This window comes from Podarcis filfolensis (assembly GCF_964270895.1).
Source record: "Podarcis filfolensis genome assembly, chromosome: 15".
Lineage (NCBI taxonomy): Eukaryota > Metazoa > Chordata > Lepidosauria > Squamata > Lacertidae > Podarcis > Podarcis filfolensis.
Window position 1 is genome coordinate 15,773,581 of NC_139618.1, and position 13,150 is coordinate 15,786,730.

General features: G+C 44.1%; 1 protein-coding gene across 2 annotated transcripts; it reads right to left on the bottom strand.

Annotated features, from left to right (window-relative positions):
* Positions 1–61: 61 nt before the first annotated feature.
* Positions 62–13,096, bottom strand: FKBP6 (FKBP prolyl isomerase family member 6 (inactive)). Of its 2 annotated transcripts, none has more exons than XM_083588995.1 (9): positions 12,876–13,035; positions 10,762–10,879; positions 9,290–9,379; positions 8,749–8,951; positions 8,170–8,289; positions 7,145–7,339; positions 6,459–6,568; positions 5,160–5,250; positions 62–130 (listed from the first exon to the last, which is right to left on the bottom strand). In XM_083588995.1, the coding sequence occupies exons 1-9, from the start codon at positions 12,945–12,947 to the stop codon at positions 77–79; spliced, it is 1,053 nt and encodes a 350-aa protein (XP_083445121.1). In that variant the 5' UTR covers positions 12,948–13,035; the 3' UTR covers positions 62–76. The 2 variants fall into 2 exon arrangements, with proteins under 2 accessions (XP_083445121.1, XP_083445122.1); XM_083588996.1 differs by lacking the exon at positions 62–130 and adding an exon at positions 2,258–2,731 and having other exon boundaries at positions 12,876–13,096.
* Between the last annotated feature and the right edge of the window lie 54 nt (positions 13,097–13,150).

Sequence of the window (13,150 nt, forward strand, 5' to 3'; positions counted from 1 at the left end):
TTTTAGGGATAATTTTTATTATTATTATGGTATAAGCTTCCCTGGATGACAGGCTACCTTGCAAACACATGAAATGTTACCCCGCCACAAAATGTAGTGGTGGCCTTGATGGCCGCTGGTGCTTCTGAAACTGAATCGGACAAATTCATGGAAGAGGAGGAAGACGAGATCTAGTAAATTAGTTGTACTTAACATTTACACAGACAGCACCTTCCAATCCTCAAAGTTCTCACAGGCATCTAGTTTTAATCCTCACAACCACCCTTTAAAGTTAGGAATAAACATCCCCCATACTGCGGATGGAGGAAAGAGAGGCAGGGCAGACTGCCATGCAAGTCTGTTAATGGCCATAAGTCACACTGGCTAAAGGACACACACACACCAGTTGCTGAGGGACACCTTTTATCCACTGCTTGTGGACTGGATGGCCTGATACACAGGGCTTCCTCTTAGATGCTAGATAGCGAAGAAAGTTAACAGGACTGTAGGAGTTACCAGCTTGTAAGCAGGGTGGCTGATCTCTGATAAGTCCTGCCATAGGGTGGAGGCAGGGATGCTAGGCTGCCAACTTGTTTTTTAATGCAGCATCAATAGTGACACAGTACAGGGCAGAGAGTATAAAATAAAGAGGCAGCCAAGTGAGAGGGAAATGGAAATTGTGCATGAATGCAGTGATGTATTTTGGTTTTATTTATTTATTTTCCATTTACTTCCAACAATTTGTGTGCTGTTTAATGACAGCTATTTCTAAGTGTTGCACAAGAGACCCAACACAATAAAGGCTAGAAAGCAGTTAAAACTGTAAAATCAGAATTCAATTTAAAAGTCTGCTGGAGTTTTTAAAAGAAGAATCCAGTAAGCACCAGAAGTTCAACATGGTGTGTGTGTGTGTGTGTGTGGCCTATGTGACCTCAAGTGGTCTGAGGACTTAAAGAACTAAGACAAGACCTTTCAAAAATAAAAGGAGGCAAGTTCTGAGCTCGATATATTGCAGCAAGAGGAGAACACATCACTGAGGTGCTCTGGGAGATTATTACAAGCAGAAAGGGGGAAATGGACAGAGTTATTTAAGACAACCTCCAGTGGCGTAGCATGGGTTGTCAGCACCCGGGGCAAGGCAAGTAATTTGCGCCCCCTAACCCGTGGATTCGCGCCCCCTAACCCGTGGATTTGCGCCCCTAACCCTAACCCCCAGATGTTGCACCCAGTGCGGCCGGGCCCCCCTGCACCCCCCACGCTACGCCACTGACAACCTCGAACCTTTGTAGAGCTGACAGTGGTGGAGTTAGATGAGAAAAGCTCGTAGGTTGTGTGTGTGTTTGGCTCAGATAGGGGAAGAGAGGTCTTTTGGCCTCTTTTTAGCCCTGAGGACGAGCAGGAAGTGAGGTCCTTGGTGGAACTACAAAACCACCCAGACCTCAAATTCTACATGCTGCAAAATGAAAGCACAGTGCCTCAAAATAAAGTATACCATTAACTAATCAACCTGAAGCAGGAAAACGAAGGTAGACATATTCAGTTATGTCAAATCTGCACAATTCATTCCAGTTAAGGGAGTTTTGACCAATATGCCCTGAAAAAAATGGGTGCCTGGATTTGAGCACAGAGAACCTGACTGAAATGAAGCAGGTGGAGGAAAGAAAGAGATAAAACGGATAGCTAAGGCAAGTTATCAAAGGATCTGCCGCCACCTGCTGGTTTATACAGTTTTTCAGAGCCACAGTATGGCTGCAACCCACTCACCACCACAGCACGAAGAGGGATCTGTTTGCTCAGCTTGCACACACAGTGACACATGCAAGGAAGGTTTATTATTCCTAGTAAAGTGCAGGAATATAACATTGTCACAAAAAAAGCACCTGGCATAGTGAGTTATTTAGCAGGGATTTGAATACAATGCCCAAACAGTAAATTCACAATCAAGTAATCCAAATTCTGCACCAAGGAAACAGAACATCAATCTTAAAATAAGCTTCTTTTCTGCAGTGAAGAGAGGGTGTTCTATTGCCCTCCATTTCGCCTGAGTGAGCCAGGCATATCCTCCAAACAAGTTCTCAAATCCACAGACACGATAGATAGGTTTTTTCTGGTAGGACATCGGTCGGAGCATCAACATTAAGAATCATATACAGAAATGTAATGATGATGCCTTGCTAGGCAGCAACACCCAAATTGGTTGCACTACCAAGGCAAATGGGGAACAGTGGCTTCCATCTACAGACACTCATCATCCACAATGAATGGACACCAGCCATGCTGACATTTTCAGCTCAGAAATGGGTTTTATTTTCTACAACTAGGAAAACAACATTTCTAACAATCTTCTCAGATAAGCAAAAACCATGGCCGCCTACTTTCACCAGCCTGAGTCCAGGGCAATGAGGGAAGTTAAGGAAAACTGATTTGTATCCAAACAGAGTAATCTGTTACCTGTGTTTGGCTAACAGGAGAAAGGAATTCCTTCAAAACAATGAGAGAATGCTGAGCAAATACCTTCTTTTCAAAAGAAGTCTCTTAGTAGACTTGACAGTAGAATGCCACTAGCAAAGTGTACATACAAATTGTGCTTTTATATATTAAACAACCATATAATCTTCTCAGCTCCAAGAACTCAGAATGAGGAAGGTCTTTTCCATATGGATTTTCAAAAACAAGAAGGCAGTTGTTGGCTGTACTGAAGTGGGATCCCTTCTCATTATAGAAAAGTTTCTTCCTTCTGCATAGATGGATTCTGAAATGACCAGCATATCATGACTCAAAAAAACCCATGCATTTCAGTTTGTCAGGACATGGTCGCTTTTAAAAAATGACAGCAATTATAACACAGTGACCTATATTGATAGTGAGCTATCAAGGGCCCAAGCCCTTGTATCATTGAAATGTAATGGCTAGAATGGTCAGAAATCTTAAAACAGGTACTAATTTTGAGATAGGAAACCAAGGGTTAACCTTTAAACCTTCACACCCAATGAGCTACAAACAAGTACCATACCCCAAATCTACACCTAATCCATACCACAAAGGGCCACTGTTAACACATTTTCCTTTGCTCAGTAGAGTCCACCATTTTCAGCTCCCTGTATTTCCACTCCTCTCTTTCAATAGCTTCCATATTAGTATGGACCGACTTACATATATATATATCTGAAACTCCATGGGGGAAAGGCATAGCTTCCCCCTTCTCCAATCACTACTCCTCCATTCTCAGTCAACCTCCCCCCCCCAACTGCTTTGCAGCCTAAAAAAGGGATGTTGGGGTGCATTTGCAGGTGGTAGCAAGTAACACCTAGATTGGTCCAGAGCCTCAGTTACTTGATTTGGCTCTTGTCCGTTGGGTTCCTGGCTGGCACAGCAACCTACAATTCTCTGTTTCACAAGCCAAGTGTGTTGCTGCCTGTGGGTGTGCATAAAGAAACAGATTGTGTAGCATTTAGGAACCTTGCTATAGCAAGTGACTGAAGTGCCATCATGTAACACCCAGCCAGCTTCACACCTCCTCTTGACATCACAAGTCACAAAGAAATCCCATTCAGAAGCAAACAAGAGTTCAGCCAAGAATCTTCTGTTATCCTCTTTGAATACACCATGTCTAAAGAAGTCTTTACACTGAGCTAATTAAAGAGAGAGAAGTAGGCAAGCTGAAACCCTTTAGCCATTCTGAGTAGCATTTGATCGTCTTGTCTCTTTCATTCCCACCCAGTGGCTACACAATCAAAAAGGAGGCTCGAGGGGCTGCACAGATAAGATGGGCTGGATCAGCTTCAAAGAAAGGATGCTCCTGCAGGTACCAGAACAGCAGGCAGCTACTAGGACATTCTGCTGAAAAAACATTTCCTGCTTTCGCCAACAAATCTGCATGAACAACTAACCTAATTACACTAGCAACCATGTTCCAAATTCAAATAATCTTATCTTTACCAACCCATTCTAAGATCACACACATACGTGTTTTTAAGTGAACTCCATCATTCTGCAACCCTAACCCACCTGTTCATAATAAAGTTGTTCAGCTTTTGCTCTAGCTGCTTTTAACAACCAAATATGAACACTGAACACTTATCCTATCACCTGCTAAAACAGTGACTAAAACAGAAAGCAGGCTCTGTTCACCTAGGGTAGCCAACCATGTAATCTGGAATGACAGTGAAAAATGCAGATGCTTTTTGTTGTAATACCATTATCTAAATCACTGTATTTTCAGAGGTGGTTGTTGATAAATGAAAGTCACTTTTTATCCTGCATTGTTGAGTGGCACAATATAAGGGCTGCTACTGATAGGTAAATTTACATGATGTTACAGTCTTAAAAAGGGGTTCATGCCATCATTGGCAAGGATTCAAAAGACTATCTCATTTTAAGAGTGCAGAGGACTCTGTGCTTGTGTTTCTTGAACAGCACATGCAATGCAGCAAGCCGATTTTGAAGCTGTTGAGTATTTTTGCAGTGGAGCTGAGAAGCAGTTTGCAATAGTTCTAGGAAGAAAGGTCAGTGAGGCAGGGCTATTACTTAAGTTACCATCCACTTACAGACATTCTCATTTCAGGGCAGGGTGAGGGGACTAGCCAACCATGTATCCTGTTTACAGTGGAATTCTGCTATAATAAACCATGAGAACTGGCATTTTTATGTAGCAGGAACAGGCAGCTGCTCAGGACATTACCAAGATCTACCAAGAACAGTAACATAAAATAGCCTCCACAACCTGATGCCATCCCTGATGCTTTGGACTACAAATCTCATCAGCATCAGCAAATATGATTGTATGATGCTGGAGGTGATGGGAGTTGTCGTGCAAAATCTTTGGATGGCACCAGGCTGGCAACGGCTGCCCTAAAATTGGGCAGGGTGGTTAAGGGCTATGGAAGTAGTAGGAAGATGAGGTAGATACAGTGCACGGCAACAGTCCTATTTCTGCTCAACATCCAAGGGGTGGAAAAAGCGAGAGAGTAGCAGAGGACATGTCCTGCCTCATAAGCCCTACAAAAATCTAGAGCAAGTTCCAAAGTGCAGTTGTCTCAGAGGACAACTCCCTTGGCACCTGCCTACCACTAAATGTCTTGCTGTTCATACACGCTCCTGCTACGATCTTCAGGCAACACAAGGAGGGAGCTTAGCACCAAGATGAAACTGAGAAACAGAAGAGGCTCAGAGCCTGTTACCTTCAGGTCTTCTCCTGCTGAAGGAGAGTTGAGGGGGCCAAACATCCTGCAGCACATTTCCTTCTCCTTCAGCATGTAATTTCTGTAACAGCTGCAAAACAGGGCAAACTGTATGATCACAGGGTGTCCACCAGCCGAGTTTAAAAAACAACAAGGTCTTGAAATGAAGCCTGCCCAGAACTCAAGTGCTTCCTCAGAAATAGGAGGCAAACTGTTCCAGCACAGGCACAGCAGCTGCATCTGGCCACTTTTTGCCCTTATTTCAATGCTCAAAACCCCCATCTCCTTCAGCATAGCTCACTGTGTACACAGCTTTGATGATGTCTGAAACAAAGGCTTCGCCAAACAAAAGTCAAACCCAGGATTTAGTCTCAACTGTAGAACATGGCCAATATGATTGAACTTAAGTTACAGTTATTCATGAACAGAGCAGCTCAGCAGCTGAGAGATCTTGCTTTATGCATGAAATTCCACAATACATTTTAATAGTGTTTATACCTATGCAGAACACCCGCCAAGTATGGAAGCCAGAGCTGCTCTTACTAAAACACTGCCAGAAATCCATGTGTTCAGGACACGCAAGTCTCACAGATCCGCTGGGGATCTATTTCCAAACATGTTTCAGGGGGGCAGCTTTTGAGGACCAAGGAATTCCCCCTCATGGCCTGTACACTTCCCAGTCCAGGGAAAGGAAACACACAAATGAGGGAGCAGAGGGTCAGGTGGCCTCAGCAAGCAGAGGTTTTGCCAGTCTTTTGCCAATGAAGAAAGCCATCTTAAGTGAAGGATAAACATGGCCCAAGCTTCTCCTAACAGAACAGGGAAAGGCTGCCTGTCAAAGGACAGGCAAGGCAAAGCCACAAAAGCTAGTTGCCTCCGTAAGGCATTCATTCAAGGAGAGCCAGGGAATTGCCTTGTTCTCCCTTCCCAGTACTGCCAAGGAAGGAGAACTCTATTCCCTCACACTCTACATACAGCACTGCCATGGTTTTGATAACCACACTTTTTTTCTGGATTAAACAGAACTCCTGAGGATGCTCCCAAAGGTGGAAAGGGGGTGGTACCCATGCACCTGAGGCTTGCCCCACTGCAAGGACATTGACCAGTTTACAGAGTTTGGGATTCAATACCCCTAAAAGCTTCCTGTGCTCCCACTTACTCCATCTGCTAGACAGTTTAAACATTATAAGAGTACAGAGGCTTCAACACCACAAGGAATAAATCTGGACAATTATATACAGAGAAAGCAGCTCACAGCTAACTGATTATCCTACTTCAGTAAAGAAATAGCTCCCTCACCTGGCCAGCTTTTTCAATTCATTGTTAATGCAGTGGTTGAAGGGCTGCTGTTTTTGAGCTTTCACCAAAAAATCCCGAGCTCTCTCATACTCTGCCAGAGAGAAACATGCCTAGTAGACAAAAGAATCATTATTATTTTTTAATTTGGTATGCTGTTCCTCGGGGTGGGGGTGGGGGTGGAAATCCCAGCATGGCCACAAAGTTAACAACTAGCAAAGAGAAAACTCACCAGTACTAGCAATGTACAGAAAGCCCAGGAAAGGAAAAGCTGTGCATGGTCAGATGTGCACCTGGAAACTTAAAACTTGTTGAATCAACCACCCTAAAAAAATCCTGGCTGCCATCCCATAGATTGAATGTTGCAAGTAGAAGGGAGATCAAGTAGAGTTTTGAGTGGGAGGTGTGCCACAGTCTTATGCTGCAAGGGATACTGTGCTCAGCCTGGCAATGATAAACAAAACGTTCAAGGGAAGGAGTTGCAGAGGTGTTTGAAAGTGGAAAAGATTTTGCCGCAGAAAGTGCTTGCAAAGGCTAGATGGCCACCTGCATCTCCTCCACATTAGACTAAGTGGCCTCCAGGGTTTCTTCCAGGTTGAGGTGCTCTCATCCATTATTTTTATTGCCCCCCCCCCCATCAGGCATTTGAAACCTGGAAGACTAAGTCCACAGCTGCTCCTCCTCCTCACCTGAGCACACCTGAAGAGTGCTTTGGCATTCTTCTCATCCAGCTTCAAGGCCTTCTCTCCGTAGGCAAGGGCCCGAGTGGGCTGCTCCAGTTTCAGGTAAGTAAAAGACAAGTTCAGGAAGACCAGAATCTTGGCAGCATCAACTTTGACTTGCTCAGCTTCTTCAGCATTCACACGGTGCAGCAGCGAAGAGGCCTAATCAGGGATCGCAAACAAGTGCTGTCATTTTATAGTCTTACACAAAACTTAGATTGATTGTTGTACACATTGGGCTGTGTGGATATTGACTTAGGAGACAAACATTTCCACGTAAGAAAAACACTATCAAGCAAAAGTATTCTCTCATTTGAGGGCCAGTTACATATTTACATTGTAGATTTTGAAAAAAAATATGGGCAAAACTGTATTTTTTGCTTTAGGAATCTAAAGCAACTCTGATGGGAAAGCATGAAATAAGATTACAATGAACAATTAAGGTGGTTAAGTGACAATATAGTGCTTTTAAACTGTTCAACTAAACATTCTCTTCCATCAGATCACCCACTCCTTTCTCATTTTACATTTCAAAATAATTCCAGGAGGTGATCAATTCCCATCTCACATTTTGGGGGCAACACATTACAGCAGCCTTCATCAATCTGGCAGTCCTCCAGATGTTTTGAGCTACAACTCCCACCAGCCCATTCAGCACACTCTGTCTTGGCCAGCTAACAAAGGAAGCAGGGTGAAGGAGGGAGTAAGTAAGTAAGTATAATATGCAAAGTTAAGTGTGCTGGCCAGGGCTGATGGGAGCTGTAGCCCAAAAGCTCTGGAGGGTACCAGACTGGTGAAGGCTGACCTAAAGAAGTTCTCTGACTTCTGGAGACCAGCCCTGCCCTTTGCTTGACCAGAAAGGACTACCAAGGTACAAATACTAGCATGATGGGGAATGGAAAATAATTGCAAAAGGCCCAAATTACCATAAATTTCCCCTTTGCATTACTTGTGACTCACTTGCCCCCACCCTTCTCATTTGCTTTACTTACCCGTTTGTATCTTTCTCTGGCATCCATGAACTGCTTCTGTCGGAAGAGGTAATTGCCAAATTCCCGCTCAGTTTCAGCCACCTTCAGCACTTTCTGCAGTGGAAACTGGGCCTGTTGCTCCTGTGAAGAGAAGCCACAATCTGGTCATGGGGGTTAGTATTGCTGCATGCCACCCCAATGTTGCACACCGTCCCAATCTCTGAGTTCTGCAATATTCCAGGTATTCCAGGTTTCTTCAGAATGAGGGACAGCTGAGAATGTGGTGTCTGTATGATATATGGTTTATTTATACATATATACAATCTGAGCCTACAATGGAGGGGTTCACAGCAATAACACCCTTGAAGTTTTGCTTCTCTCAGTCACAGCCTTTGATTCAAATAGTAATCAGGCATAGCTCCATCTCCCAGCTTGGAGCCTAGCTTCTAGCTCACTCCCCATTCTGGCCTTTGTCTTTCTAATCTCCAGTGAGTTGTATGGTGCTTTATAGTATCTTTTAAAAACTGCTTGGTAACCATCTTTGGTGAAGGGTGGTACAGAAATCTCTTAATAAAAATAAAGAAAAACTAGCAAACTTACAGGAGTCAGATTAAAGAACTGGTCAGATTCTGCTGAGTCCAGAAAGTCCAGAAGCTCAATCTCAAACAAGACTGTGGCATTGGGAGGGATCAAAGGAGGGCAGCCCGCAGCTCCAAAAGCGTAACTTGGCTTGAACAAAAATCTTGCCAGCTCTCCTTTCTTCATTGTCAGTAGACCAATCTCCATTCCTCCAAGAGTGATGTCTGGGAATGCAAAAAAGAGCAAGGTTTATTTCTCAAATGTATGTACTGCAGTACTAAGTCATAGCGGAAGACATCATCCTTGATCCAAGGTACGATTCAGATTGGGCCTGACCCAGGACAATTTGGCCCCAACTCAGGCCCCCAGAAAAATCAAATCTTTGGATGCATGAAATCTGGAGAGCTATCCTGGCCTCCCTCTTAAAGGATCCCAAATAGTTTGCTTACTATCATAGAAACTAGGCATGAATGCACCTAACAAGTCCAGTTTTTATATTTAAGTGCTAGTGCACGCACACTATTTTATTATCTCATAGGACACATGGTCATTCTGGGCTTACCTTCACCAAGTTTCATGAGTCTATGATTCCTTCTGTAGCAGTTTGTGTCAAAGGGTCTGTCCATGTGTTCCAAGTAACCTGAAAATTTCACTGAGAAAATTAAAAGTTAGAGGAGAGTAAATCAGTTTCAGTTAGGAAGGTTGAACATAGTTTCTATTTTTATCCATAACAGACAACTACTATGTGTGCATCTGAAGAACTGTGAATGCACACGAAAGCTTATACCAAAAACAAACTTAGTTGGTCTCTAAGGTGCTACTGGACCATTTTTGTATTTTTATATATATATATATATATATATATATATATATATATTTTTTTTTTACTGCATCAGACCAACACGGCTACCTACCTGAATCTAGACAACTACTAGCAATCCTTGTTTCCAATAAACCATGCTGTATTGTCCCAGGAGCTTGCCGAGAGCACATAAATTTCATCCATTACGGAAAAATTGCAAAATGGTGTAGCATTTGCTCAAGCTTTTTCAGGTTCTGTAATAGTCATCAAACTACATTTTCCTGCATTCATTTAAAAATCTGAAGGCAAAAACCTAAGGGCTCCCCAGTAGCCTTAGAAGCTACTCACAGCAAAACAGTCTTTCCCAACCTGCTGCCTGGGTCCCATGGGACTGATAGGAATGGTAGTCCATAACACCTGAAGGGCAGCAAGTTGGGGAATATTACATTAAAGTCTAAAGGACCTTTATGACAAAAGAGTACCTGCTTACTTCCACCATACTCTTGGGTGCTAAAAAGCACAAAACAACTTCAAACTGGGAGTTTGGGGTTGCTTATTACGGTAAATGGAAACCACAAACAAAATCTACAGTGTACATCCATGGAGATTTTAGGTCATTGGCTAAATACTTAATCCATTCTTGGCTAAAGTACTAATACCACTCTTATTTAAATGTTAACATTCAGATTCAGAAAGCCACCCTCAACATTGCTAGAATTAGCTTGTGAGGGAAAGTGCACAGGGAATCCTTCCACATAGTCCATATTAAATCACACATTAAAGTGCTTCTTGGGGGGTTATAAAGGGAGCTAATGGAAATCAATAACTTGTGGTATAAACCACTATTCAAATGTCAAACTTGATGGTGCCGATGTCAACTGAAAAGACAAGTTAACTTGTTAAAAGAACAAAATCCACTTTAATTTGTGCAAAGACCAAACTAGGCATGAACATGTCTAGTTTTTTTCTCATTTAAACAACAGAAATGTGGTGCAGAGTGCTCATCCTTTCCCCTTCATCAACATGGTCCTGATCCACATTCTCACACCCCAGCTCCTATTGGTCCCACAAGGCAGCTTTTGGCAAGAGGAGGGATTAACATCCAGGCCACAGCAGGAAAGGGGAAAGTGGCTATTCAATGCAATACTATGCATTTAGAGGGACTTACCCAATGCCTTGGTAAGCCTGCTTAACACCACAACCATAGACTTGTCAGCACAAGGTTCTTTTACCTAATATGGATGCATCAGGAGGCACCGTTTCACCAGAGCCAGCACGGATAATCTCTTTCAACACTCCATGGTCTCCAGTAACATCCTGCATCCGTTGACCCAGCCGGTGGTAAGGAGACTTTGGAAACAAGGGTATGGCAAAGCAAAATGTTATTTATGGACTGCTTAATGCCAAGACAGGCTTCTGTTGTATTATTAGCATTAATGTTGTATTATTAATATGGATTTCTTCAAATGTCTTTTTAAATCGGGTCGAAGCTCAGTGGCAGAGGACCTGCTTTGCTTGTACAGTGGTACCTCGGGTTACATACGCTTCAGGTTACAGACTCCGCTAACCCAGAAATAGTACCTCGGGTTAAGAACTTTGCTTCAGGATGAGAACAGAAATCGTGCTCTGGCGGTGCGGCAGCAGCAGGAGGCCCCATTAGCTAAAGTGGTGCTTCAGGTTGAGAACAGTTTCAGGTTAAGTACAGACCTCCGAAACGAATTAAGTACTTAACCTGAGGTACCACTGTAGAAGTTCCCAGGTTCAATCCCCAACAGGATCTTCCAGACAGGGTTGGGGAGTGACCTCCGAGTCTGAAACCCTGGAGAGCTAGTATCAGCCAGCCTAGATAACACTTGGCAGTACTCTGACTCAGTACAAGGCAACTTCCTAATGAATGAAACTATTGCTTAAAGCCACAGCCTAGAATAAACAATGGAGCATTCTGACATATTTGATGGACTGATATATAAAAAACAGAAAAATAATACACCCTCACAGTGTAAATCATGCACTAAGGTAAAGGTAAAGAGACCCCTGACCATTAGGTCCAGTCGTGACCGACTCTGGGGTTGCGGCGCTCATCTCGGCTTTATTGGCCGAGGGAGCCGGCGTTTGTCTGCAGACAGCTTCTGGGTCATGTGGCCAGCATGACTAAGCCGCTTCTGGCGAACCAGAGCAGCGCACGGAAACGACGTTTACCTTCCCGCTGGAGCAGTACCTATTTATCTACTTGCACTTTGACATGCTTTCGAACTGCTAGGTTGGCAGGAGCAGGAACCGAACAACAGGAGCTCACCCTGTAGCGGGGATTCGAACCACCAACCTTCCGATTGGCAAGTTCTAGGCTCTGTAGTTTAACCCACAGCGCCACCCGCATCCCTAAATCATGCACTACCCCTCTACAATTAGCTATAAAAATGTTATAAGTAAAACAGAAGCACCCATAAATCTCCCTATGATTTTGGAACTTGCCCACTGTTTTCCTCAGTTGCCAGAGGCCATTACATATATGCCTGCAAATATGAGTCTGGCAGAAACTGGAGAATGTGAGCAAGTGCTCACAGTGCTCATATAAGTGACAGCCAATGGGAGACATCCTTGGCCTCACTTGTGTCACAGAATGTTATTATACCTCCGATCCAAGAAATTGGAGACAGAAGGCTGTAGATCATTTCCTTTATGATGAATGCAGACTTGCAAATATTATGTAAACTAGCTTTGGCTGTTTTGGACTCTTACATAAATTCAAATTTAGCCAAAACTGCCAAAGGCAAACCTATATATACAGCACACTATATATTAAGAGACCTGCCTAAAGATATATTTATTGTTCATAATTCAACTTGAACAGTAGCATAAGCTCCCCCCCTTTTTTTAAGGAACACCTTGATTTGCACTGGCTTTGGCAGTCCTTAGGGTACTGATATTTTGCTGCATTGGTTTGTTTTGCTTCTTACTAGTCCTCTCTTTCACAGCAAAGTTGTGCTTTTCATTGAGTCCTACACTTGAAAGGGACTACCAAAGGTCATTGAGTCCAACCCCCTGCAATGCAGGTATCACCTATTGCTGTTGTTTCATTTCAGCAGGTCCCTCCCCTCAGGTTGCCCTGAGCTGCTAAGGTTGGTTGAGGCAGTAAAAGAGGAATTTCCCTTTCTTTCTCTCTCTTTTCCTTTTGAGGGGAAAATGTACTCCTCGCATGCTCAGACACAGCAATCAGTTGGGCTCTATCTTCGAAGGGGGAAGGCAGAAGCTGAAGGAAAGAGGTTCCATCCCTTTGTTGTTCTCCTCTCGGGTAGAGGGAGCGTCAGGAGGAACTCTGCTCATGCCCAGAGACACCAACGCTCACCATGAAGCCCCCCGCGCCGCTCCCGTCCCCCGCCTGCCAGCTCTCCTCCTGGCCACCGCCTCTCGGCTTCATCCTGCAACTGTTGCTCTCGCCGTCGCCCTTTTTTATCCTCACAGCGAGGCCCAGCCTTCCCGCCCAAACCGCGCGGACCAATCACGGTACGCCCCTCTCGACTACGCCCCCTCCAAGGCCTCGTGCCGCAAACCAGGCCACGCCCAGCCCCCGCGGCAGAGCCAATTCTGTGCCCTCGGCAGCGTCCGTGGAGCGGGGGGGGG